General features: G+C 38.2%; 3 protein-coding genes across 3 annotated transcripts; 2 read left to right on the top strand and 1 right to left on the bottom strand.

The window, feature by feature from the left end:
• Positions 1 to 1,358: 1,358 nt before the first annotated feature.
• LOC140773311 (protein PELOTA 1) lies at positions 1,359 to 10,538 on the bottom strand. The gene is made up of 16 exons (XM_073115792.1): positions 10,378 to 10,538; positions 10,173 to 10,255; positions 8,660 to 8,735; positions 7,434 to 7,508; positions 7,300 to 7,356; positions 6,763 to 6,808; positions 5,762 to 5,837; positions 5,190 to 5,265; positions 5,061 to 5,093; positions 4,880 to 4,948; positions 3,869 to 3,975; positions 2,634 to 2,706; positions 2,423 to 2,461; positions 1,972 to 2,066; positions 1,758 to 1,864; positions 1,359 to 1,636 (listed from the first exon to the last, which is right to left on the bottom strand). The coding sequence occupies exons 1-16, from the start codon at positions 10,426 to 10,428 to the stop codon at positions 1,563 to 1,565; spliced, it is 1,137 nt and encodes a 378-aa protein (XP_072971893.1). The 5' UTR covers positions 10,429 to 10,538; the 3' UTR covers positions 1,359 to 1,562.
• A 2,019-nt stretch (positions 10,539 to 12,557) lies between these two features.
• On the top strand, positions 12,558 to 20,254 carry LOC140773437 (type II inositol polyphosphate 5-phosphatase 15-like). Its single transcript, XM_073115987.1, has 11 exons — positions 12,558 to 13,712; positions 14,309 to 14,561; positions 14,714 to 15,524; positions 16,118 to 16,242; positions 16,370 to 16,454; positions 16,959 to 17,124; positions 17,238 to 17,275; positions 17,377 to 17,644; positions 17,868 to 17,991; positions 18,075 to 18,435; positions 19,508 to 20,254. The coding sequence occupies exons 1-11, from the start codon at positions 12,788 to 12,790 to the stop codon at positions 19,850 to 19,852; spliced, it is 3,501 nt and encodes a 1,166-aa protein (XP_072972088.1). The 5' UTR covers positions 12,558 to 12,787; the 3' UTR covers positions 19,853 to 20,254.
• Positions 20,255 to 23,941: 3,687 nt separating this feature from the next.
• Positions 23,942 to 26,372, top strand: LOC140772805 (ras-related protein RABA5c-like). Its single transcript, XM_073114999.1, has 2 exons — positions 23,942 to 24,432; positions 25,816 to 26,372. Exons 1-2 carry the CDS (start codon positions 24,102 to 24,104, stop codon positions 26,127 to 26,129), a joined length of 645 nt encoding a protein of 214 aa, XP_072971100.1. The 5' UTR covers positions 23,942 to 24,101; the 3' UTR covers positions 26,130 to 26,372.
• The last annotated feature ends 430 nt before the right edge of the window (positions 26,373 to 26,802 follow it).

Genomic DNA, 26,802 nt, shown 5'->3' with positions numbered 1-26,802 from the left:
TATAGTTTCACTTCACTTGTTATAAGTAAGTACCCGATTGGGCTAATAGCAGATCTTGGCAGTGGCCAATTGCAAAAGAGCAAACAATGTCAAGGATTGCTTGTCTTACGTTACCAATAGAGTTCGGGAGGGCGTCGGCGATCGGCGGAAGGGAGCGGCGGCTTATGGGGTTGTCGGGCCGGAAGCTTCGAAGGAGGCGCGGCGGCGGCACGGTGCGGCTAGGGAACAAGAGAAGCCGGAGGCTGACGCTCCGGCGGCTCGCACGTTGGTCGCACGTCCGGTGGCGGGTGGTGGTGGAACTCCTCAGGCCAATCAAGATGGCATTGCTGGAGATAGCAGCCGGGCAGAGACTGGTTGGGTCCCCACAATTGTCTTTCCCGTTTATCTACCCATTCTCACTTGCATGAAATCAATAGTAATAAGTGTGTATGGGATATATATATGTATGTATGTACGTATGTAATATAGTGTTTTACGTATTGTAATAGCACTCCTCTTTGCTTGGTTATGCCTTTTGTGTGCTGAAGAAATAAAAGATGGAAGCTGTTCGCTGGATTATGAGGTTAAGAATGATTCCTCCTGCTTTGAAAAATGAAATGTATTTGATTTTAATTACAAATGCCACAAAGGGGATGGTTCTTTACTTGTGCTTGTATGTGTTGTGACACTCATGAAAACAATGTACTTAATAGTGTCATGGATATATTATCCTAGACCATTCCTTTGTTCTGGGCTTTCATTATGCCATGGAGTTCGATTCTTCAATAGTACATAGACCCAACATTTTGAGAACTAAAAAAATCAAAACCGAATATATCCTTTGTTAAACGAATTCTTTTTCCTTTTTTCTTTTTTATGAAGAGAGAATCTTATTACAGAGTTGTTGCATCTTTCAAGTCTAGTACTAGAAAGGACACAGAAAAGGAGGATATCTATAGAAGCTAGCATATTTGCCAACTAGGGTTGCTATTGTAAGTAGCCTCTATCAAGAAGACTGATGCATAACTAAGATTAATTCTTGGAACAATGGAACGTATATTCACAAATAAACAACTACTTAGCATCCTTAAAATGCATTAGCACTATGTGAAGGTTTTATGTTCGACAGCAGCATTTGACATGCATACAAACCATCCTAAGAAGTCTTATATATTCTTAAACTTACACGAGCTAGTAGATGACACTGATATTAGAACACTGATATTAGAACAATGCTATACGTTTTACTTTTAAAAATAAAGTTCTTGGCTTGTTGCCCATATGAGAGTTAAATGAAAATGTGCATGTCGAGTTTAAAAAAAAAACACTTACTACAAAACCTGGACTAACCAAAGTAACCAAAGCAGTGGTTAATATGATACCCTAATTGCTAATACCTGCAGGCGCTTCAGATATTATATCATATATCTACCATGTAGCAAGTTATTTACAACATTACCGGTGAGCTGTTCACTTTATGACAGAACAATAACAAATTGCAAAGAAACTTGACCATGGATGTAACAATGTTACATTAACCCGCAGAAGGATTAATCAACTCTACAAGTGTTTCTTCCCATCCATCACATCTCTATGTCTTCCAACTCTGGCAACGGGAAACGAAGGATAGCTGCAATTCCTGTCAACTGTGCCAGTTCTGTTTGAATGCATGTGCATCAATAAAAAAAATTGAAGCAATCAGAATCTTAGTCCAAAGCTTTTTCAACTATGGAAATGAAGTTAGTAAGGAGATCAAGGGAGAAGGAATGTGTGCTTACGCTCCCCAGAAACATGCATGGAAGAGAACGTATACACAGTGCCACCTGAGTCCTTGACTGACTCGACCAATTTGACATACTTTTTCCTTGTCTCTACATCTGAATTTCTGTTAAAAAAAAAGACAATTGTATGATCACAATCTTGAAATAGATAAAAGAAAGATGACTTCTTTAAACAACTATGAACTCAAAGAGATTATAAGTAAACCCTCACCTAAAAAGAGTATCAGTTATTAGAAGATCTTGGATGGCCATCCTCTCATGAGCAACCTCCACATGCTTAGGCCCGTAACAACAACGATCTGCATCCTGCAACCAAGCAATAAAAATCAACGTGAGAAAAGTAATCGATAGTATAGTCATGTGCATTTAGCTTGATGGAGTTGGAACTGCATAGAAAAGAACTCCATGATATTGTCATAATCTAAACATCTCAGAGAAGCACACCCTCGAAAGGTAACCCATTTCTATTTCTTGATCCTTTCAACTCAGATCCCCCGAGGACAGAGGGCAGCAAACGTGGTATTCAAATTCCATCAGATCACCAATAACATTAAGACATCACATTTCATTTTAATCTATATATGTAAGAATTTAAAGTTGTGTAGGAAATATAAGTAGAATATCTATGATGTCAGAATTTGCTTTGGAGTATAGAAACTCACATTCGAAAGCATAGTGAAGAACTCCTTCAAAACTCGAACCTGGAATTAAGAAAGAACAAAGGCAAGTCGAAACTTACAATCAAGAAGTGTTAAAATATGAGTATTATGGTGGCAAGGTAGTGTTGTATCTCCTGAAGAGAGCACAGTCAAACATAAAAAATAAAAAACTAGTATAGTATGCACTTGTATTAATTCTCCAAGTCTGTGTTACCTCTTGTGCTGCTTTTGTATCTTTTATCAAAGCCATTACACTTGGGGCATCCAACACCTCCTTCAAACTATGCCTATTGTTTGATGAGATGAGTGGAAACCATGAAAAACTAACAACTACATTCAACCATGACAAAGTAAACACATTTTAAAGGAAGAAGAAAGGCCATAAAAAGGATAAGTAATTCAAAACTGACTCAAGTATCATATGAACGGTTCATCAACAATATAAGATTATTAGAAGCAAATATGAAATCATCTAATTTTGATAAAAAGATTTACGGGTACATATAGAATTAAAATATGTATGTAATGTTATGTCATAAGTACTGCTTCAAATATAAAGTTTCTCCAGAATATGCAGGTCTAGTTTTGTCATGTATTCAGGTAGCGTCAGCAAAGCAGCTGACAAAGAAGGAGATAAGGTGAATGTGGAGCAATCCCAAGTCATCAAAGTCCATACAGCTAGCCCCCAAGTACAGCAACTCCACCATGTTCAATCGCATCAAGTCAGCTTCTATCATCACTTTGCCATCACCAACTGAGAAAAAACTCTTCCTTCCATATCCTCCCTCTTAGAAGACTCCTCCTTTACTACAACAACACTGTGCTTCATACAGCACAACACTCAACTCTACTTGCACAGTGATGCTAAAGTTATCTTCGAAAGAACACTGACTAACTCAGAGTTCTAGGAATTGAGGAAGAAGTCAGCATTAGGTGGAGACTGGAGAGCAAGGTTGGTTTCCTGACGAAGGTGGTTTTGGAGTTGCAAAGCAGGAGAAAGTAAGGACTCCTCGGAAAGCAGATAAGTTTCAACTAAAATATCAAATCACGATCAAAGTTCAACAACATGAGACAGAAATTGGACTCGAAGAAGACCATACTACATTGAAGTTAGAGTTACCGGTTTACGCCTACCAAAAACTCACATAAGTTAGCTTTACAGTGTGCTTGGGCAACAATCCCCTAGAAGGTTGAGAACTTGTCCAGAAATTCTGCTTTGTGTCTCATAGCTAACATCATAGTTGATAAGTTTGTGGAAAATGATGACAATGATTGGGAAATGTAATCAAGGTTAAACATCAAAATTTGAGATAAACCATCAATGTTAAAGAACATTGCTAATATATCAACTCATCAGTACATATGGAAAAGGAAAACACTTTGAATATAAGGTACATTCAACCTATAGTATGCTAAATATTGCTCACAGAACATCATGAAAGAGCTTACTTGTAACCAGAGGTTGCATGTGCAAGAATTAGACGTGATTTGTTCTCAATGATCTGTCTTAGTTCTCGTCGTTCTGCTTCTAAAAGTAAATAATCACGGAACTGATCCTGTTAAATATTGAACAAAAAGTGATGTACTTATTGAGCTAATCTTCAAAATAGTGACCTCACGTGAAATTTGAAGCTAATAGATATCTTTCCAAACTAGTGATCTGAGTGTCTCCAATCTCCATGGTTTTTTATATTATAATATATACGTAGGAGAATCTAAAAGATATAAGTTGAATCTCAGATCAATAGAAGTATGCAATATAAAATATAGGCCAAGAGACATTTCAATTGATAGGAAAAAGTTTAATATACCCATTCTGACATTAACATTAACAAGTTGAAATGAAAATGTTAATATCTAAGAGTCAAAACCCTTTAGAACAATGACATCACGAAAGATATAGATAAAATCCTGAAACATTTATTGAACATATAAAACATTCTATTATTTTAGAGATATTCTTAATTTTTCATTGAAAGTTGTGTATCTTGGAAAAAGAGAGTAGAACATAAGTAAGAAACATTTAATAAATGACATCATTAGTCAATGACTTATATTTTCCACAAAATCAACTTAAATCAGAGAATCCTATATTTGCCTAGACTTTACTGGTCTCTAATTAACAGTTATTGTCAAGGTTTATCTGTTGTTTTCCTTTCACAAGTTCTTATGTGATTAGTAAGTTTTTGTCACTTGTTCCAGTCTGCAGCTTGTAAGTATGCTTTACATTCAGCCAATACAAGCTATTATGTGATTAGTAAGTGGCAGAACGAGGACTTAGTGGCCTCTCTTTCTCAGACTATTTTATATCAATTCATTGTTAAGGATTATAAAACAATTTCTGATGACGAAAAGGAAATGACAATAAATAAGTGTAACACATGTTTCTCTCACAAACTATGCTAGTCAATAAGCTATGCCTATAATTACTTGAATTATATTCAAGAGTCGCTAACTTACCTTTGTAAACCCGGGGCTTGCAAGAACCACACATTGGACAACTTTAAAATCAATATGCTTCAGCAAAGCCTAAAAATATGCATTTTCTGTCAGGCACTCAGGCTTAAAAAGTTCTTTGCATAAATACAGTCATACTCTGCATACTCTGCGATAAAAATTTTGCCTTTTCCTGCAGACTTACCTGTAGAACATTCTCAAAAAATTTCTTCAGAGCCTATACAATGAAGCAACAGCAAATTAACAACAGATATAAGCAATAAAAACTTAACAACATCAGAATGCAGTTAAAAGAGCCGGTTACATAACATACAGATTCATAACCAGCAATGGCAGGACCATGCTTCCGTGGAATTGAGGTTTCTACACGCGCTCGTGTTGTTGTTATGCTGTTCAAAAAGACAGATAAATCTATTAAAGAATGTAATAAAATCAAAGCTAACTTTTTTATATTGTGCGGTTGCTATCTGCTTAGGAACGCAACTAGCTCGTTGTATTGATGACACGAAAGTTTAAAACAGCAACAAAGTTTCACTTTTCATGGTTGTTAAACATAATTATTGATTTTAAAGATGCAAAAATTGCATCCTGTATCTGTCTATAAGACAAGATCTAGCAAGAAGTGCACTGAAGGATGTTGGGCAATATGATTTGATATGAAAATCTAAAGACAATTACTGTTGAGAGATGCACATATAACGTCTTATTATATATTAACAAATGGGTGCTGATTTTTCTCAATGCCACTTAAAATATTACATGTTGACACCACTGAGTTGGGAACTTAGAAATTGCTTGACAAATATAAAATATTGATCAAATGAGTAATAAGATTGACATCTCCAATAAGTCACTCATATTATGACATCTTATCATGTTAAGTACCTCCTTCCAATGAGAAACAAATGCGCGAGTCCTTCTTGCATGAGAACAACTGCTAGATCAGCACTTGCAGCAGGATCTAAAATGATCCACAACAACAACAACCAAGCCTTTAGTCCCAACTCTTTGGATATTAAAAAAAACAGTATAACTTCAAAGAACTATCCCAAAGTCAACTACGGTAAAGGACCAGGAATTTAATATAGAATGGTCAATTATATCAATGTTTTCAGCAAGCTTGCATGATATGTGGATTATCTTGTAGATTAAACTAGAAAAATCACCTGTTGTGAAGATAATGAGTCATAATTGTCATGGCCTCCTAGATGTGCGTATCAAACTTGCTATTTTATTTAAGAAATCATCGCGATAGATATCAGTGTCAAGAAATCCGAAAGAATGCTAATGAGATGCTAATGAGTTTTTATATTTGAAAAATCGAACTATAGTGAGTACAACATCAGTTTTCTGGTAATTCATAGCCCGGCATTCATCGAATTATATATTAAACCATTCCAGAAGAGAACAACATGTTAGATGTTCCTCAATCATCAAAATAATGTAACTTTGCAGAGCAAGAAATTAAGTTAAGGATATCATCCTTTGGGCTCTGCCCTCTTTAACAATTCCTTCCTCTTGATAATCAGATAAGTACTTATAAATGGCTACTGCAACTTCTATCACCAACTTACACCAATGATTACTACAACAATATCTTTCTCTCATACCCTCACAGAGCCTTGATAACTTTGCAAGACCTAATTTAGAGAGACTCTTATCAACCAAGAAGCATCATAAAAGCTCCAAACGTTGCAAAAACAGCGATACATGTCATAGCCTAATTATCCATTACTTGGAGAACTAGAAAATACTGGTCCAAAATAACTTCTAAGTTCTAATGAAACATAAACCTTCAGATGTAGTTAAATTGGAAAGCATTTAGAAATAACATAGAAGAATGAGTACTTCCGATAAAGTACTTATGTATGCAAATAACTGCATACCACATGCCTGATGAAGAACATCGAGTGCAGCCCAATCCCAAAGCTCCTGCATGAATTGAAGACCAAAAGGCTTGACCAAGTAACATAATATAAGAAAAAAAACTAAAAGAACAAGAAAGAAGTCATGATCCTCCTAATGGTATCCAAGATAATTGGAAAATAAGTTGATCAGAGGAACTTAGGCTTCTTGAAATCAAAAGGAGATGCACAGGAAGCAACAACCAAACAATCAAACAGAGAAATGGCATTTGACTTTAATGTTTAAGTAAGTCTAAATTATTTCATATAATGTCATGCAAGTATGCAACAATTAGACCAAGTAAATTTACTCATGCATAGACAAGGTAAAGTAAAAATAATCATCATATAAAGCTTCACTTCCAATTTTTTATGACAAAAATGAATTAATTTATAATTAAGAGCTTTTAACAAGTAAGCAGATAAGAAATTAAAAAAAAATTTAATCAGAAGAACAGGATCCATAATGTTGAATGAATGATTAAAAAAAAAGAGGAACCTTAATAAGTCAGAATATACCTTTCGTAAAACAAAAGGTCTATGTGGCTCAATCTCCAAAGTGTGAAACTGTCCGATCTGCATTTTAGAAAGAAATTTAATCAGCTCAGTTCTTCGTATATCACAACTTATAGTAGATTTATCAGTTAACAAACCTTCACGTGTTCATTCTCCATTACATTCTTGCCACGTATACGCAAAACAGAACCCTCTTTGTCATAATCCACAGCCTACAAACAGCCATAAGAAGACATCTTACTGGTTATATACAGAATCACATAAGATAACAAGATGCAGAAGAAGCAAGGAATGTGAGATAAAAAGAACGACAAGGTAGTCTGAATAATGAAAAGATCAAAAAGTAACTTAACCAATGATCAAGTCTTATAAGGTCCGATAGGCCAGGGAACAGAAACTTCAAAAGTATCAAGTGGATTAAGGGATTTAATTTAATTAAGCATTTCTTATGTATTCTTGAAAGGTGAGCAGTTATCAGTGCCAAGGATGGTCGTGCCACAGGCACGGCTCTTGTCGACTACCGGCTATGCCGCAAGGGAGAGAAAAAGATAAGGGAGATTACTCACCTTTACCCTTCACCATTCGCTATTGACCTCGCCACTCGTCACCTGAGCTTGAGACGCCGCTATCCACAACTTAAGTTTTTATTCAATCTTATCCAACCCACCTCACCCTTTCTTTCTCCTCGGGCTACGGCACCCTACGTGGGTGTGAGCGGCACCTCAAGCTTAGGAGGCGATGAGTGGTGATCGTAAGCTTGACGACGTGGTTAATGGTGAGCGTAGAAGGGTGTTGTGCGGCACTCTCTGTGCCACATGTTGGTACGTCGCCAGCACAAAATGTGTCGGTGGGCACAACCATCATTGATCAATGCTATTCTCTATGTTAAATTCTTATTATAGCTCAGACCTCAAGAGTGATATTTCAATTGCATCCCCTATTTTCTTAAAAATAGTACAAAATAATGTTACTTTCGCAAACATTTTTCGGTCTATATTATGCATGTTATGCTTCCTGATCTGTAAATCATGAGAAAAATTGTTTCATTTCCCAAGTTAACTTTGCACATAAATATGAAAGATTCTTTTCTTTTTCTTTATGATGTATAAAATCATCGACATGTTCAATTTATTGCTCCCACCAACTATATATTTTCAATTGAATTTGAGGCCTACTACCTTTTAAATATTTGTGATGTCTAAGCCCCTTCCAAAACCTACAAACCCAATAGTATTTGAATTAGTCTTGCTTCTTGGATGATAAACCATACCCTCTCAAGAGTCAAAATCATGCGTTGCAAATGTTTTGAAATTATTTCAGTTAGCTTGAAAACCTCTTTCATCTGCTGGTGATAGTAAGTTACCTCAACTTTAATTTCTAGCTTCAACTTTACACGTTCAGCATCTCTTCCTCCAGAAGCCATCTCTCTTAAAACTTTTCTGTTAGGTAAAAAAAGAAATGCATATATTCAAGAACAAAGAAAATTATCTAAACATGATTAATGAATAGTCAAAGAAGTTTACAGCAAACAGAATTACCAGAACAATATTCAACAACAGTAACACTATCTACAACAAAAGTTAGCTACACTACATTTCCTTAGATAAGCCGACCTACGCAATCTAGTTTCAAAGATATTGTTTCACCTTCACTAACAATTGGATGTGGTCAAATCAAATAGCATTTAATCTATTTTCTATGGTTGCACTGTTGCAGTATCATGTTGCAGAAGAAGTTCATAACAGAACAAAGATAGAATATAATACAAAACATAAAAGGATAAAATTATGAAATAGGAAAGAACAAATTCGATCAGAAAAAAATCACTTCAAAGAGTCTACAATGAAATTATAACTGTAAAAAAATTTAGAATTCATAACTCGCAAGGCAAGTTTTCATTCATTACATTCACATGATTTACCATTCAAATCTAGTTGCCTTATGAGAATAATGGACAACAGTCTTCTAAAATTAAAGTCCCCTTGAAAGACTTCAGGAAGACCACTCCATCACTCAGATCTAAGAATCATAAGGTCATCCTCCTAAGTCCCATCCACAATTGACAAGATAACATGAAGCACTAAAAAAGTGAATATCACTGTTTGCCTTCTCTACCCCATCTCATAACCTACAAATGGGATGCCCAAATCCAAGATTGGATACCTCTCATGGGAGAAGATAGCAAGGTCCAAGTGTCTTAAACCAATAAGAACACAAGATACAAGAAAGAAAATGGAATCGATGGTTCTCCTAATAATCTTGACAGCTACCTAAAAGAATGCAAATAGGAAAATATTATACACATTTTCTCCATGTGCATTCTATTGTGTACATTTCTCCATGTATAATTTAAGTTCCTTCATGAACTTTTTGCAGTTGTTATCTCAACAGTTGGGGATGGTAACATCTTCCCTGCACGAAGCATCAAAGGTAATACTACTTTTTACACTTATATAACAAATTGAGCACACATGCTTCCCACTGAGCAGGCAGATAACTATTCCTTTCAAGAGTACGTCACTAGATAATATGTAAGGTCCACTTCTTTAAGCTCAAATACATGTTTAAAACTTTGTCCAACTTTTATCTAATTGAGAAAACAAAAAGGACAGTACCAGGAACACAAATTAATTATCCATGACAGCTTTAGGGCAACTATCTAAGTTCAAGGAGCACAATTTCGACTTCAGTCTGGATATAACTAAGACAGAAACCATGATTATTTCATCTTCAGCTCTTAGCATAGTACTCGAAGTTCTATCCGAATTAAACTTGGTTTTTTTTTTTCCAAATCTTCACTAGAGTCAGTTAATAAACAACTACCTGCATTCTATAAAAATATTTAAAGAACAGAGAGAACGCGTCAAAGATTATACCTAACGGTTACAGCTTGAACCATGTCTCCGGCGGAGATGAGGTTGTAAGCATGCCACATGTCATCATCTTCTACCGGGACGATCTGAGAATGGATTCGATCAATAGTTGAATCACCATAGGAAAATAAAAAGGTAAGAAAGAGGAATTAAATCGTGGATAAAGATGGGGGTAGAAGTGGATAAGAGAAAAGAATGAAGAGAGCACCTTAACGCTCCCCGGTCCATTGCGAACAAGGTCTCGGCGCACGAGCTTCATGGCCGAGGACGATGGAAACCACGGCGGTGTTTAGATCGGGAAGCAGGAGGAAGATTAGAGAAGAGGCGAGTGGAGCAAAGTATATGCCTTCGGGTAGCGCTCATCGGATCCGAATAAGACCGGAAACCGTTATAGGTTGGTTTAACGGGTGCCCATACTGGCTTCGGTCCGTACCCGATATTCTCGCCAAGGTTTGCTATACTAAATTTTTTGCCTCTAATCTTTTATAAATAATGTATGCTTAATCTAATTTACGTCGTAGATCTTTAACTATTACTCAGCCATGAGACAGAACTACATAATCTCGTCTTCTTAGTTAACTTTGCTCTTGATTGCTCATCATGAACTACTGCAAGTAGAAAAGTGGTGATCATGTTAGCATTCTGGATAATACTCGGATGCAGCACCGAGTATAGATGAGTAGGCAGGACAAAAGTTCAAAATACTTCTTTCTTATGTGTAAGTGTATAGATTATTTTGGACGAAGGATAGAGAATAACCAAGAAAGCCAGAGAATTATCTAAGCTACAGTCATGAAAGGATTAGTTATAACCAATCTGTGAACGGAAGTCGAAAAGACGTGCTTTTAGGTAATGTAGTAATGTGCGTTCGAAAGTAAGTACGGACATGTGTTTTCCACCTTCGCTCAAGGACACTTTTCAAGTGTGTCTGTACCTTTTTCTTCTTCTTTTTTCTGTTCTGGAGGAGATATATAAAGGGTATTTCAACCTAACCCTGTGTTGGATTTATTCTTATATTCTTAGAGATACTTTTAGAATGATTGTCGGATGGAATGTCCCAAATCTATTATAAACACATGGCATCTTTGTCGGATCACGAAGAATTGCCCCCATTAAATTCTTAAAAGTTATAAAAATTAAAAATCAATCACAAAAAACAACTGACTTGTAAACTCTAAGAAGAAAGATAATTACAGATAGAATTATAGGTGTCAATGAGTAGTCTGTAAGTTGTCTTTGTAAACTGTTATATTTTTTAGTGATTCATCTGATCTCCGTTTAAATTCGTACTTTTTTCATTCTAGTTTAGTGATTTTTTATGTAACATTACTTGCACAGATATTATTTATTTACTTTTTAGCATTTTGGATGTTTATTATTATAAACAAAGGATATCACATCTTGGGTTTATATATATTTTTTTTCTTTTTACAATTTATAAGACAATTAAGTACCACATTGTCTATTTAAGTTAATACTTCTTAATATTAACTTCATTTGAGCACTAAGATAGCCTTTGATTCAAACATTAAAAGGTACCACCTATACATGAATTAGTTTTTCTTTAAATATATTTATGATAAAATTTTATATAAAGTAAGTCACATAATCGGTGTGTATAGAATCTTTTCACAAATGTATAGATGCAATAAAATTATACATTTTTTTGAAGCAAAATCTCTGTAATAGTCAGCATATTTATTGACGATATATTAAATTAATATAAATTCTTATAAAAACGCATTAAAAAATAATTATTAACTAAATAAATAAAATATAAAATAAAATTATAAATATGTCTAATTTATATTTAAGAAATGATTAGAATATGAGATGCCTGTATCATCTCTTGTGGGAAGCATGATAGGCGGGTCCACGAGGGAGACGCCTCGGCTCGTCGCATGACGGGTGGCGCTTGTAGTTAGGTTCTCGACCTACCCGTCGTAAATAATTGAAGATCCCATGCAATAAGCCAATAACCTCCGTAGGCCGATCGTCTACAGGTTCGAGCGCAGGAATTTAATGGAGTAGGTGAACTGGCAGTCGTCTCGGCTTTCTACGTGTCATTTTCTAATTTATCCTTAGGTATAACGTGCAGGGGTCGACTTGTTTGGTCTCGCAGCAAGTGCTTATTTAACGGTCATCTGACTCATCGCCCAGTCATCGGATGACACGTCAGGAACCACCTCCCGCGAAAGGGTCTTTTGTCCGCACTGCGCTCGCTTCCTTAACCCCCGAAAGTAGAAGACCGTAACGCCGACCCCGTTCTGATAATAGGACTTTAATCCAAGGGTGACAATTTTTGCACCTTACTTGTAAATATTTATTTTGTAATAATTTCTTGTTTCCCCAAAAAAGAAGAGAAAGAACCGTCCAAGGCGCAGGACCACAAATAAGGAGGCGCGCTTTCCCTCCCTCTCCCCTCTCTCTTCCCTGTCTAAACGGGTGGAAGGGGGCCCTCCCGCCCGTTATCACTCGCGTTGAATTCGCCATCTTCTTCTCTCTTCCTCTTCGTCGTTCCCAACTCCCTCCTTCCCTCATTGACCCTCTCCTCATCTCTCCTCTCTCTTTTCCACCACACTAAGATCAAGACAAGGTACTTATCGATCGTCGGAGCAATGGAGGACGAGGACGCGGAGGCGGTGACTAAGATGGCCACCACCGGTCCACCTCCTCAGCGCAAGGGCATCTCCTATAGCCAACCCCTCACCCGCGACGCCGCCCTCAACGTCGGCAGCGGCGGCATCTCCTCCTCCTCGGCCTCCGCCTCCCGCCGCAAGCACAGCCTCGACGACGACCGCATATACTCCTCCTCCGCCGAAGCCCCCCGATCCTATTCCTACCCTCACTACTACTCCTCCCCTCCCATATCTTCATCCTCCTCCCACCCCCACCCCCACCCCCACCCCGTCCTCCCTCCCCACTACCCAAACAACTTCACCCACCGCATCCCCTCCTCCCTCTCCGGCAGCGAGGGCTCCCTCACCCTCGAGCGCGCCATGTCCGAGTACGGCGGCGCCCCCGGAACGCTCCCGGAATTCATGGGTAGCGGCGGCGGCACCGGGATCTTCCGCGTCCCCCTCCGTGCAGCGATGCACCCCGAGCGCCCTGCGCCGCTCGAGATCCGTCCCCACCCGCTCCGCGAGACGCAGGCCGGGTCGTTCCTCCGCACGCTCGCGAGTGAGCCTCGCCGCGGGCAGCTCTGGGCCGGGACGGAATCCGGACTCCGGGTTTGGAGCCTACCGGAGGTGTTCGGCGGGTGGGGTGGGTGCGCGGCCGGGGCGAAGAGGGGCGACGAGGAGAGCGCGCCGTTCCGGGAATCGGGTCACACGTCGCCGGCGCTGTGCTTGGTCGTGGATGTGGCGACTGGATTGATCTGGAGCGGGCACAAGGACGGGAAGATCAGGTCGTGGAGGATGGACCAGACAGGGGTTCGGGATACGGTGTTGGAGGACGCCAGCCCTCCGATGCAATTTAGGGAAGGGCTCTCCTGGCAGGCGCACCACCGGTCTCCTGTTCTCTCCATGGTGATCACATCTTACGGTAAGGAGAGTTAACCGTCAATTCTTTAGCTCTGCATTCAAAATTTTCGTAAAGATTTTAGTTTGGTTAAGTTTTGATCTCTCATAATTCTGTTTTACTAAAAAAGAGTTAATATTTAGTAATCCACCAAATATACCAATTAATGTGATTTAAACTTTACTATTTGGGCACCTACACGAAATAGCTTTAATGCTCTTAATTTAGATGATATAGTAGCATTTAGCTGTTTATTTCTTTGTTTCTGTCAAGATGCATCTTTTGTGCTTATCGAGTAATTTACTCTCTATTGATGACAATATGTCCATCACCATATATATTTCTTACTGCTGTTTTGATTTTCCTTTAGATATGTTAGTGCTACAAACTATGTTCTGTTGAACCCATCGCTAGAAATAAATTCAAAATCATCTCTTTCTGTTTGCTGGACCAATTTCTCTGTTAGTTCTTCTCCATGCTTGTGCATTATACCTGCCACCGAATTTTTATTGGAGTCATAGCATTCTCTGTCAATTGCTTGAAAACTGCAGGTTAGATTTTGATCTGGGAGTAGAAGTTACCCTAACAAATCATTCTCCTGTTGTAATTGTGGTACCCAGGTGAATTATGGTCAGGTTCTGAAGGTGGAATTATAAAGGCGTGGCCTTGGGATGCCATTGAAAAATCTCTCTCTCTAACAACTGAGGAAAGGCATATGGCTGCCTTACTGGTGGAAAGATCATATGTTGATCTAAGGAGCCAGGTCACAGTTGGTGGCGTGTGCTCTTTGCCTGCTTCCGACGTGAAATATATGTTAGCTGATAATTCTAGATCTAAAGTGTGGAGTGCCGGTAGCGTGACCTTTGCTCTATGGTACATTTCATAATTGTCATTGTTTTTCAGAGAGGGGATAGTATTGATCTCTGTTTTCTTTTGGGGGTTTTTAAAAGCAATTTGTAATTGCTGTTAATTTTTATTGTTCCACAATATCTTCAAGTAGAATCTGTTTTGGTGCAATAACACAGGGATGCTCGTACGAGGGATCTTTTGAAGGTGTTTGGCATTGATGGCCAGGCTGAGGTTCGGGTTGAGAACCCATCAGTGCAGGAGCCATATGCAGAGGATGAGATGAAGGTGAAATTTGTTTCCACATCAAAGAAGGAGAAATCACAAGGTCCTTTTAACTTCTTCCAACGTTCTAGGAATGCATTGATTGGCGCAGCTGATGCAGTAAGACGAGTTGCAGTAAAGGGAACATTTGTAGAAGATAATCGTAGAACTGAAGCATTAGCAATAGCAAAGGATGGAATGATCTGGACTGGATTCACAAATGGTTCTCTTATTCAGTGGGATGGAAATGGGAACCGGATAAATGAGGTTCAGCATCACTCTACTTCTGTTCAGTGCATTTGTTCATTTGGGGAACGGTTATGGGTGGGTTACGTTAGTGGAACAGTCCAGGTTATGGATCTTGAGGGAAATCTGCTGGGAGGATGGGTTGCACATAGCTCTCCAGTCATCAAGATGGCTGCAGGTGGCTCCTATATCTTCACATTGGCACATCATGGTGGTATTCGTGGATGGCATTTGACATCCCCAGGACCTCTTGATGACATTTTGCGAACTGAATTGGCCAATAGGGAGTTGTCCTATACCAAAATAGAAAACATTAAAATACTGGTTGGGACTTGGAATGTTGGACAAGAAAAGGCATCTCATGATTCACTTATATCATGGTTGGGTAGTGCAGCATCAGAGGTTGGTTTAGTTGTTGTTGGGTTGCAAGAGGTTGAGATGGGTGCTGGATTCCTCGCAATGGCTGCCGCCAAAGAAACTGTAAAGTACTTGCCCTCTGTTTTAGTTATGCTCTTCATGTTTTTCATCATGTGATATAAGAGACATTATTCATTACATGTCATAGGAATTGTATGAGGAGCAGGCTTACATGTTACCTTTGTGAACATCCCATTGGCAAGTCCACGTATTGTGAAATGTCCTTTGTGTAATGTACCATGTTTTTTCTTGACTCTTTTTTGCATCTTTCAACTTTCTTATGATTGGTTCGGAACTAATAGCAGGGCATTCCTTCTTAGTATGTTTTCTCAAAAGTTCTTTCAAATTAATATTTGCATGAGCAGTTTTTGTGATTAAAAAACAATTTGCAAGTATTCCCTAGGATCTTTTGATGTCCAATTCGCATATACAGCTTTGTCCAGTAGATAGAAATATCACATAGATACTGAAATAGTTCTTTGTGCTTTCAAACTTCCAAACTATGTCCTTCACTACCTACATCACTCGAAATGCATATACCGAAGCATGGCTAATGTGACAGTTAATTATGATGTACCTTTTTTGCTTTAGCAATCTGGTTTGACTTCCTTGTTCTTTTTATATTTTGTTCATCTATGGCAATTTACTGGTCTTAGGTAGGACTTGAGGGTAGCGCCAACGGACAATGGTGGTTGGACACTATTGGCAAGACCTTAGATGAGGGTATATCTTTCCAACGTGTTGGTTCTAGGCAGCTAGCAGGATTAGTTATTGCTGCATGGTATGTCTCAGTCATGAATGAACTTCTTTAAGTGATAATTAATTGTTGCGTAGCTTTTTGTTAATGATTTTTCTTAAACACTTTCCTAAAAAATATGCATAATGTACAATCATGTAACCTTTCCAAGGGCAAGGAAGAACCTTAGGCCTCATATTGGTGATGTTGATGCTGCAGCAGTACCATGCGGATTTGGACGTGCAATTGGTAATAAGGTATTTATCTTTTTAAAGCTCACATATTTTTCTTCTTTTCCTTATGTGCTTAAATGAAGCTTTCCCTTCTATTTATTCTGAAGGTAGCAAAGTTGTAGTTGCTGAAATTGAGATTATATATTTGCTAGTAGCTTAACGTGATTTTTAGTTACTCATCAGTCATAAGATAAAGTTTTAGAAACCAAGTCATAAGCGAAATTAATGTGAGAAATTGCTACAATGAAATTGTGTACAAAAAATGAAAGATATGATGGTTTTTTTTGTCAGATGTAAGTTGTTTGCATGAAATTCTGGGTAATTTTAATATATTTAGGATTGATGGAAACAAAATTGTATAAGTAATTACAAAATTACAACCTTTCAAATGCATTCAGTCAATCTCACAAACCTGAAGTTCTCTTCATGGATAGTGTTGATGTAATGAGCTTCCTAATAGTCATGATTCTTTTAGTTTGGACTTTGATTTATGCTAAATATGATACATACGCTAAACATTGTCTACAGGGTTCTGTAGGTTTGAGAATGAGAGTCTATGATCGAACAATATGCTTTGCAAACTGTCATTTTGCTGCACATCTGGAAGCAGTTAGCAGACGTAATGCTGACTTTGATCATGTTTACCGAACAATGTCTTTTAGCAGGCCATCTGTTGGACTTCATGGAGCAGCAGGTTGCTATTCTAGGCTTTCTATGAGCACAATTTCACCCATGATGTTTGTTGATTATTGATATCCTTCCACCCGTAAGATTTGCTTGATGCCATTTTTATTATTTATGGTGCAGCTGGTGCTACATCTGTCCAATTGCATCGAGGAGTTACAGTATGTATCTTGACTCATTTGTTCCAGACCGATCTTCACTTTCTGCATTTTCCATGAGCGTGGAACTGATGTACTGATGGCAGCATAATTGGTAATTACAGGGCAGTGGATCTCAAACTGACGAAGGAAAACCTGAGTTGTCTGAAGCGGATATGGTTGTATTTCTCGGTGATTTCAATTATCGGCTTCATGGCATCACTTATGATGAAGCAAGGGACATGGTTTCCCAGAGGTGTTTTGACTGGCTTAGAGAGAAGGATCAGCTTCGAGCGGAGATGAAAGCAGGCAAAGTCTTTCAAGGGATGCGTGAAGGGCAGATCAAATTTCCTCCCACTTACAAGTTTGAAAGACACCAACCAGGCCTATCAGGTTTGACGCTTTGTACTTCTCATTTTGTTCAGTTGTCATTTGCAGAAGTAATAAGCATTTTATTGTAGCCAGGTTCTTTATGACTCATCCGTGCTATCAAAGTACTAAACTATAAAAATGTTTTCTGATGTTTGCTCAAAACTGCTGTTAGTTTCTTTTTTCTAGTTTTATATACACACTAGACTCATGAAAGCTGAAACTTGTTGTACCAAATGCCTTGCAGGATACGATTCTGGTGAGAAGAAGAGAATTCCTGCTTGGTGTGACAGAATATTATATCGCGATAGCCGTTCTATTTCAGTGGCTGAATGCTCATTAGATTGCCCATTGGTTTCTTCAATTATGCAGTAAGTTATTCTACACTGCTCTAACTGTTAAATTGTTTGTATGGTTCTCATTAGATATAAAGCTTGTATTCCTGATTGATTAGGTACGAAGCTTGCATGGATGTCACAGACAGTGACCACAAACCTGTGAGGTGCATATTCAATGTTGAGATTGCACGTGTAGATGAGTTGATAAGGAGGCAAGAGTATGGAGAAATAATCATATCAAATGAGAAAGTTAGTTCTTTGCTTCAAGAATCATCTGATGTTCCAGAAAGTATAGTTAGCACAAACAACATCATCCTGCAAAACCAAGAATCAACGATCCTCCGGATCACCAACAAGTGTGAGAAAAATAAGGCTGCTTTTCATATCATATGTGAAGGCCAGTCCACTGTAAAGGAGGATGGAAACACATCTGAGCTTTGTTCTCGAGGTTCCTTTGGTTTTCCTTTTTGGCTTGAGGTATGAATATAATGTTTTATTTCTTGCCGTTGAAGTGATGGAAGAATGTCCTACTTATGATTACTATGTCTACTGTCTGGCCAGATTTAAATATTTAAAGCTTACATAAGTGCTTCCTATTTTCTTTCTCAAGTAAAGCTTCAAAGCCTTCAATTGTATGAACTTGCTCACATATTTTCATTTTGTTGGTATTCCATTTGTAGGACAGCTATCAAGCTAACTCAGTAATATACCTGTTACTCTCTCATCAAATGAAGAGTCTAATAAAACAGAGTTACTGTAATCTTTTTGGTTTGTTTTCATAGCTACTTTGACATTTTTAGACAAAGGATCCTGTCATCATTGTACATGTAGTACTATGTGCTTTCTGTTAGATTTACTATTTAGTTTTGAGAAAGCTGGCACACCAATTGTTCTTTAGATTGTCAGCCATCCAACTGCTGTTTCCACTCTCCTACCTCCACTTTCAGGCTGGCTAGCAGACCTTTTCATTACGACATGCTCTATGTGTACTCTAGAACAAGGTGAGCAACTCAGTTGAGTAAGAAACAGAATAGAATAAAGCCAAGTTTTGTTGTTGATATGTTGTCACACATTTCCTGATTTCTAGCTTCAATTCTGACAAGCTAGTAGTCTTCTTCATTAATAAATGACATACTAATATACCATGTTCTTGGTATCTTCTGCTCTTCCCAAATCTAGATTTAGGTGTCGGTTTGAGCTGTATATAGTAGAAATAGCATGCACTTGCTAACTCATTTTTCATCCCGGAGGAAATTCAGTTTTCAGTGCATTTGTTATCTGTCATTCAATCTCTTGATTGCCCGTGAGTAATTCTCTGCAATGATCTGCTCATCTATCCAAATTATGCAATTATCTTTATACAAAGTTGGAATTATGTGAACTAGCCATGAAATTGAGCCTCAAAATAGTACCTGCACTTTGACAATCTGGTTAGACTCTTTTGTTGGTTAAGTTAGTACTACAAGAGCATCTTTCACTTCTTGTTTCATATCTGCAGCTTTGCCTCTAGTATTGACAATTTAGGTATGGTATGGCACTCTTCATATAGGTCCATCCAGCAATTGGCATAATCAAGCCTGGGCAAACGGTAGAAGTTACTGTCCATCATGAGGATTTCTACACTCAAGAAGAATTTGTTGATGGAATACCACAGAATTGGTGGTGTGAAGATACCAGAGACAAGGAAGTTGTTCTACTAGTCAATGTAACAGGCACCGGTTCAACTGATAGTGAAAGCCACCGGATCCATGTACGCCATTGCTTCTCATCTAGGACCTCATGCAACGAAACAAAAGGTCATTCCAGAAGAAATCAAGTAAATCTGCACAGGTCTGACTTCCCACAATTTGGCAGCTCGGAGGTACATGATTTTTGCCACATGCGTTGTCCTTGAGGTGATATAGGAAAGATGACATGTATATTTCACATTAATGGAGGAAGACAACAAATTTGAAGCCGAAATCTTTCTTATTCAATCACCTAATAACTTGTTCCAACATTTTTTTTGTACATAGTCTGCCACCAATTTAATGCAACTCCTGGAAGAAATTTAAGTTTCTGAGGTAGCTGCCACCATTACATTTTAATTTTTCAGTATTCTTCAGATCATCAGACTCCTTCGAAAAATGCGTATGACTTAATCAGGGTCTTGTAATTCATGCAATATGACTCATGGAGAGACCTTTAGGTGATGTGTTTATGAAAGTAAAGGGTGAAGATCTTGTACTTCTGTGTACCATTTTAACTCACACTTTGTTCCTAACAATGAGCAGTTTTCTGGTTGGCCAAAAGTTCAGATATTATTGTAATTATTTTCTGGCTGCCTCGATCCTTTTCTCGTTCCATTTTATTTGTTACACTTCTAACTAAAGAACTGGACAGGATTATATATAATTCATCACCACTTTTTAGTAGGAAATTTTCATTTCACTCCCTACCTGTCAGTGATTTTAAGGGATTACACCCGAAGTTGTTTATATTAGTCATACGGCTTCTTGATAGCAAACAGTGAAAGGATGGGAGGGAATTAATAAGAAATCGTTCGTAATATCATTAAAAGTTCCAAAAACGAAGACTACCTCAAAGCTGATAGTAATGGAGAAATTATCTAGATATTTATCTTAATTGATCACCCACCTCCCAATCATCCATGTCCACTACTCCCTCCAAAGTCCAAACATAATTATCACCATGCTTCATATTTATTGGTCTCACTATGTCCACCAAAAGTCTAACATCGTAACTATGTATGGCCATCATCTAATCTTGCATTAATGAAACTCCTCACTAAAAAGCTAGCTAAGACATGGCATGCACGCATGTGAGGCCAAAATTAATTATTTTTCTCCGGATGAAATAAACGTGCGGCTCTGTAGCAAACTCAGTGTTGAATCTTCCCATGGCGCCTTTGTATATTGATATATTGTAGTCATAATTAACCACGAAAAATTAGAGAAAAAAAAACCATTCAAAAGGAAATTTAAAGAAGATGATGAAGCCTATGTTTAAACTCCACATCAAGCCATGCTATCGCCTTCCTCTCTTTTCTCAACCATCCCTTAGCTCTGATCACCGGAGAACACCGTTAATGCTCTCTCTCTCTCTCTCTCTCTCTCTCTCTCTCTCTAGGCCAGCTAAGTTTACGTTACGTAAGAATATTATTCGGCATGGAAGGATTTGCTGCGTCTCAGAGAAGCTGCAGCAGTACGTCTATGGCGAAGAACGACGTCGACGTTGATCTGATCAAAGCTGTTGTGACGGTCGAAAAGCCGGTCGGAGGGATACTAAGCAACCTGGGACTTGAGCAAATGATCCGAGTGGTGGAGGGACTTGATTTATTATCTAGAGATATTTTGATCACTGTTAAGTCTTGTTAAAACAAATAATATATGATGATTTCGGACCATAATATATAATTATAATTTGCTCTAATATCATGTTAGATAATTAAAGTATTATTTACTTTCATATAGTCTTGAGAAAGATAGAGCTTGAAAGCAAGCGCAGCAATGGCGAGGGAGAAAGGAAAGCCTTTGAAAGGATCCATGACTATATATATGATACATACAACGATCTTAGGGATCCGGACTGTGATGAAGATAAAGCTAAACCAATCCTCGGCGGTAGCAGGGAGTATCCCTATCCAAGGCGTTGCCGGACCGGCCGGCCGCGATCGGAGAAAGGTAGGAGTTTGCTAGGAGGAACTCAGATCATAAGCTAAACAATATGTTTAGAGCAGGCGTACGACCTTATGAGCTCATGAAGCCTTACTCTAGTCCGGAAGTCACAGGGAAAGGTATCCCTAATAGTATCTCCATTTGATTTTACTTAAGTTGATAACGTGTGAAATTAAAGTTTCATGCATGTGATATTGAGATGGATTGTTGTGCTCTTATGGACCCCTCTTTTTTAATGTAGTAAATATATTGTGTGGTCCTCCATACTCTGCCTATTTATTTTATTGACTTATGTGTTAAATATCCGATGGTAAACAGTTCGCATGCATCCATGGTAATTAAATTTCATCAGATATGTGATTAATTTCTTTCATGCAATGCCCTGCTTGTGATGATCCATATGCATATGGGCCCACGTAATTTAGATCCTGGAACTTTGGGGAACATGTTGGATACGTAATCTCTTTCTCACTCTATCTTTCTCACAGACACACACACACACAAACACTCACGCAAAGCATGCATGGCTGATCAGAAGAAAGCACCTTGCAAACAGTTAAACCAGCTGTATTTCACAGTTGCAGTGCTGCAAGCCTGCAAGATATATGGAGCTATAAAACAAGTACAGTTACTTAGTCCTTTGCAAGGACAATCATTGAATGAGCCTTTTGGCCATCTGTAGTTGAAGCTCATTTGATCAAGCATGTAACCTATCATATGAAAAATTAGATGACCCAATCGCTCCCAAGCTGGAAGATAAAATATTATCATATGAAAAATTACAGACAAGTTAAACTAACAAACTGTGATCTCGTAATGATATGGAAAACAATATTGGTGAGATAGAAAGAAGAGATATGTAGATGTAGGCAGGTTTAGAAGTCTCAGAAGTGATTATGCATTTGAAGACAAAAGGATGCAAGGGAAATTATTGATGGGTATTTTCGTCATTTAGAAGTCTCTCGAACCAGGATCAGAGAGAGAGAGAGAGAGAGAGAGAGAGAGAGAGAGAGAGCATTTACTTGCATGGCATTCAGGGTTCCAACGTCTCTTATTATATAACATCCTTCCATCTCTTCCATGGCCACCTCTTAGTTATATATGGCCATGAAGAAACCCAAATCTAACCATCTCCTTCTCTTCGTCTTCTTCTTCATGTCTTACATTCTCATTACTTCTTCTCTTTGCAAAACAGGTACATGCATCTATTCTACTTCTTTATCTTCTCCATATTTCCAAACTCTGCATGTGCTTAACTAAACTTCATGAATAACTATATGAGTTAAGAGATCTACAACTTTTGTCAAGTCGTTTCAGGTTTCGTAGCCGCAGGAGCACCTCATACACACACCATGGAGTTCGAATCACAGGTGACATATATCATACTCCCCATAGTAACGCATTGAGACTTCTACCTCTTAAACTGTCATGTTATTATCTATATATATATATATATATATATATCCAGAGTACTCTTAGCAAAGAAGAGATGTGGACGTGGAAGGATAAGAAAACTCCAAGGAGGTTGACGATAGGATCCAGAGCTCCAACTTGCACATATAATGAATGCCGAGGTTGCCGATTAAACTGCAGTCTTAAGCAAGTTCCGGTCGACGTTAGCGATCCGACGAACAGCGCGTACCATTACAGATGCGTGTGCCATAGATGAACTACGACAGCATGCATGTGTGTTTGCTATTGAATTAATCATGCCATTCCCTTCTACTCCTCTCTCTCTCTCTCTCCCAGATAGTTCATGTAGTACTCTGTACTCATCTCAAAGTTGTAATAAGAACTCCCCATTTGAGGTTATCTTGGTGCATTCAGTTTAGTGCTTTGAAATTAAGATGAGGCGGGGAAAAATAATTGTCTGAGGTACTAGTCTTTGTTGGATCGGGAGAGAAGCCATGTGCCCTTGCAGTGGTCCCAAAAGGGAGGGACCCATCAAACTTAAAACGGTCTCTGATGTACATTTGGCAAAAATATTGTAGAAAATCTAATAATATCTTGATTAAAAAAACAAAATTTTTTGTCCCATCTTACAAATTAATCTTTGAAGGACATTTTATTAAAAATAAAAATAAAAAAAGAGAGAGAATATTATCACTACGAATTGTTATTTTCTTTTTATTTTTGCAAATATACTCATAAAAAGGAGAAGCCAAGTAGGCAACGCATCATCATCACCCTGTGGCTGTGGGAAGTTAATAGTTGTCAACGGCTACTAAATTTTGCTTCTCCACGAGAACGAGAAGCCAACTCATCACCGCAAAGCAGGCGTGCTTGTCCATCTCCCCCTCCCCCTCCCCCTCCCCCACGCATGTCGTGCGTGCCATTACTCCCCCATTACTGTAACCCGCGTAAAAACTACCCCACTACTCCTCGAAACAAGTCAAAACACCTTAACTCCCCCACCCATCCCCAGTTCTCCACCATTCTCCTCCTCCGATCCAATCCGAAAGGGCCATGGAGGAAGACGAGGAAGTCGAGGAGTACCTCTTCAAGGTGGTCATCATAGGCGACTCTGCCGTCGGCAAATCCAACTTGCTGTCTCGCTACGCGAGGAACGAGTTCAACCTCCATTCCAAGGCCACCATCGGCGTCGAGTTCCAGACGCAGAGCATGGATATCGACGGGAAGGATGTGAAGGCCCAGATCTGGGACACTGCTGGCCAGGAGAGGTTCCGGGCTGTCACGTCCGCGTACTACCGCGGCGCCTTTGGGGCGCTCGTCGTCTACGACATCTCCCGCAAATCCACCTTCGATAGTGTGGGGCGATGGCTGCAGGAGCTCAACAGTAGGATTCTTGAGTGCCTTCTTGGTTTAAAATTTTCTTCTTTCGTGCTTTTATTAGTAATTGCTGAGATTAGGATGCGTTTTGTTAGGTAGATCTGGAGGCTTCCTGCTATTAAGTGGTTTTAGATTTGGGTTTTACTCAGAAACCTAAGATTTTGAATCCTTCAATCGGGATCTGCATCATTTGCTTGGATTTTGGCTGTTAGATGCTAAAGTCGCTTCCCTTTTCTTCTTGCTTCTTGGAAGCAGTTATAGGTATACCTTTATCGTCCTCATGTTTAGGTTAATTTGATGATATCACTGGAACTATTTAGAAATGGTCAAATTCGCGCTTTTCTATTTTCATCTTGTTGAGTTGACTCAGGCTAGAACATCAACATCCCAAGTAATGTATGTAGTTAGATCGAAAATTCATATGAAGGGATATTTTGGATCTAGATCTACCTCATTTATACGATTATACAGTTATTTTTTGAGGAATAAGCACAATTTAAATTGCCTTAAACCTAAGATGCCGGTTCTCTTTTTAATTCCTTTCTCTGTTTTGGAGGCCATTCAACTTAAAAAGTACAACTTTTTTTTATGTGGTCTCTTTAGGTCAGTTTGGATATATCAGTGGTTAATCCATGTAGGCATCCGGAAACTATCAAATATTCTCTCTTTTCAGGTTTGTCAAGCAAAAGTATGTGAAGAATGTCTAGATCTACATTTCACCATTTTGAATACCTGAAAATTTAAAATTTTGTATAGACCTTCCCAGCGGAGGTGTTTCTTTTAAGAATAGTCGTCCCATTAGATTAAGAAAATGAATCGAAGGACATGGAGGTGCCTCTTCTTGGACAGTTTATGCAAAATTTGGTTCTGACAATAATATCTTGATGATCATATATTCTTAGTACATTGTCTAATCTTATCTTCGATAGATAAACTATCATTCTGCATCTGAATTAGATCCCTCAGGAGAACTAATGTGATTTATTGATGTACTATTATTCTTTTCTTTTCTTTTTCTCTCTATAGGTAGGTCATATTAGTTAAGCAATAATCCACAAACATTACAATCTCTAGAGTATACTTGTTCTTGCTTGCACATGATAACTTTTCAGTTTCAGTGTCACCATTGTTTTTAGTCAGTAGAAGTCTTTTTCGCCAAATTCATTCTTAGATAATAAAAACAGCTTTCATGTCATTAAGGTGCAGTATTACTAAATTACTCCCGAATTTGTTATTTTAGAACATTTACTTCCTTCTCTTTTGAATTTTTCATTCAGCAGTTTGGTGTCAGGTTTCCTTGAGTCTGTATTTCTTGCTCCAGTTATAATATGATTTTGAGCTTTAGAAGGGAAAAAAAAATCAAGCTTATGGTATTATAATGTAATTGCAGCACATTCGGACACAACTGTTGCAAAGATGCTGGTGGGCAATAAATGTGATTTGGAGAACATCAGGGAAGTTTCGGTCGATGAAGGCAAAGCCCTTGCAGAAGCTGAAGGATTGTTCTTTATGGAGACTTCAGCTTTGGATTCCACAAATGTAAAGACAGCCTTTGAGCTTGTCATCAAGGAGATCTACACCAATGTTAGCAGGAAGATCCTGAATTCCGATTCCTACAAAGCCGAATTGTCGCTCAACAGGGTGAGCCTCAATGGTAATGGGGAGGATGAACAAAAACCAACTAGCAAGTTGGGTTGTTGCTAGAAAGGTTTGCGAGTTATTCAAGCTTCGGGAGTTGAAGGTGTTTTTGTTTCCATGATTGCTCATAACTTTACATAATCCAAATTGGTTTTTGGTTTGTTACATTTCTCAAAGTGTATTCATATTAAGTTACAGTAACCGGGCAACGAGTTATTAGAGATGATTTTTTCGTGTAAGCAAGACTTGTAATTCTCATGATTTAATAAGGTGATCATTATATTATAGAACTGCAAGAGTGGAGTGATAGATTTCCTTGTTCTACTGCTGCGTGTGTTTAACATTATTACCAGACGCAAGTGGCTATGCTTATGAATTTTGCAGTATCAGCCAGACAAGTCTTCATGAGAAATATTGTAGATTATCTACTCCAGTAAATAGTTTATTCTATTCACAAAGTTTTATTCTCAACATAGGAATTTATCTTGACATAAGTAAGCGATATCATCAAGACTGCTACAGAGGTGAAACAAGTACCAAAAACAACCGGATGCGGTAGAACTCAAAATAAGCTCACAAATCGTTTAAACTTTTGTAAAATATTTGCTAGTTCATTAAGAACAAAAGGACTATTGGGAAGAGCAAAGAGTAATAATACTTTGCCAAATCAGGCGACGAAATGTTTGAGCTATAGATTATAATTAATTTAGTTTATATTTATCAAATTGAAGAACTAACA

The sequence above is a fragment of the Typha angustifolia genome, chromosome 13 (assembly GCF_048772165.1).
Source record: "Typha angustifolia cultivar Huaian chromosome 13, ASM4877216v1, whole genome shotgun sequence".
Lineage (NCBI taxonomy): Eukaryota > Viridiplantae > Streptophyta > Magnoliopsida > Poales > Typhaceae > Typha > Typha angustifolia.
This window is presented reverse-complemented; position numbering and strand designations above follow the sequence as displayed.

Bases quoted from the DNA above. Each gene is read 5' to 3' on its own strand.
- LOC140772805 (XM_073114999.1), top strand. From the start codon at position 24,102: ATGGAGGAAGACGAGGAAGTCGAGGAGTACCTCTTCAAGGTGGTCATC. The intron at 24,433-25,815 runs GTAGGATTCTTG...ATGTAATTGCAG, and splicing joins ATGGCTGCAGGAGCTCAACA to CACATTCGGACACAACTGTT.
- LOC140773311 (XM_073115792.1), bottom strand. From the start codon at position 10,428: ATGAAGCTCGTGCGCCGAGACCTTGTTCGCAATGGACCGGGGAGCGTT. The intron at 5,838-6,762 runs GTATGCAGTTAT...GGATCATTTTAG, and splicing joins TGTTCTTCATCAGGCATGTG to ATCCTGCTGCAAGTGCTGAT. The intron at 2,462-2,633 runs GTAACACAGACT...TCTTAATTCCAG, and splicing joins ATACAAAAGCAGCACAAGAG to GTTCGAGTTTTGAAGGAGTT.
- LOC140773437 (XM_073115987.1), top strand. From the start codon at position 12,788: ATGGAGGACGAGGACGCGGAGGCGGTGACTAAGATGGCCACCACCGGT. The intron at 15,525-16,117 runs GTAAAGTACTTG...TACTGGTCTTAG, and splicing joins TGGCTGCCGCCAAAGAAACT to GTAGGACTTGAGGGTAGCGC. The intron at 16,243-16,369 runs GTATGTCTCAGT...AACCTTTCCAAG, and splicing joins GGATTAGTTATTGCTGCATG to GGCAAGGAAGAACCTTAGGC.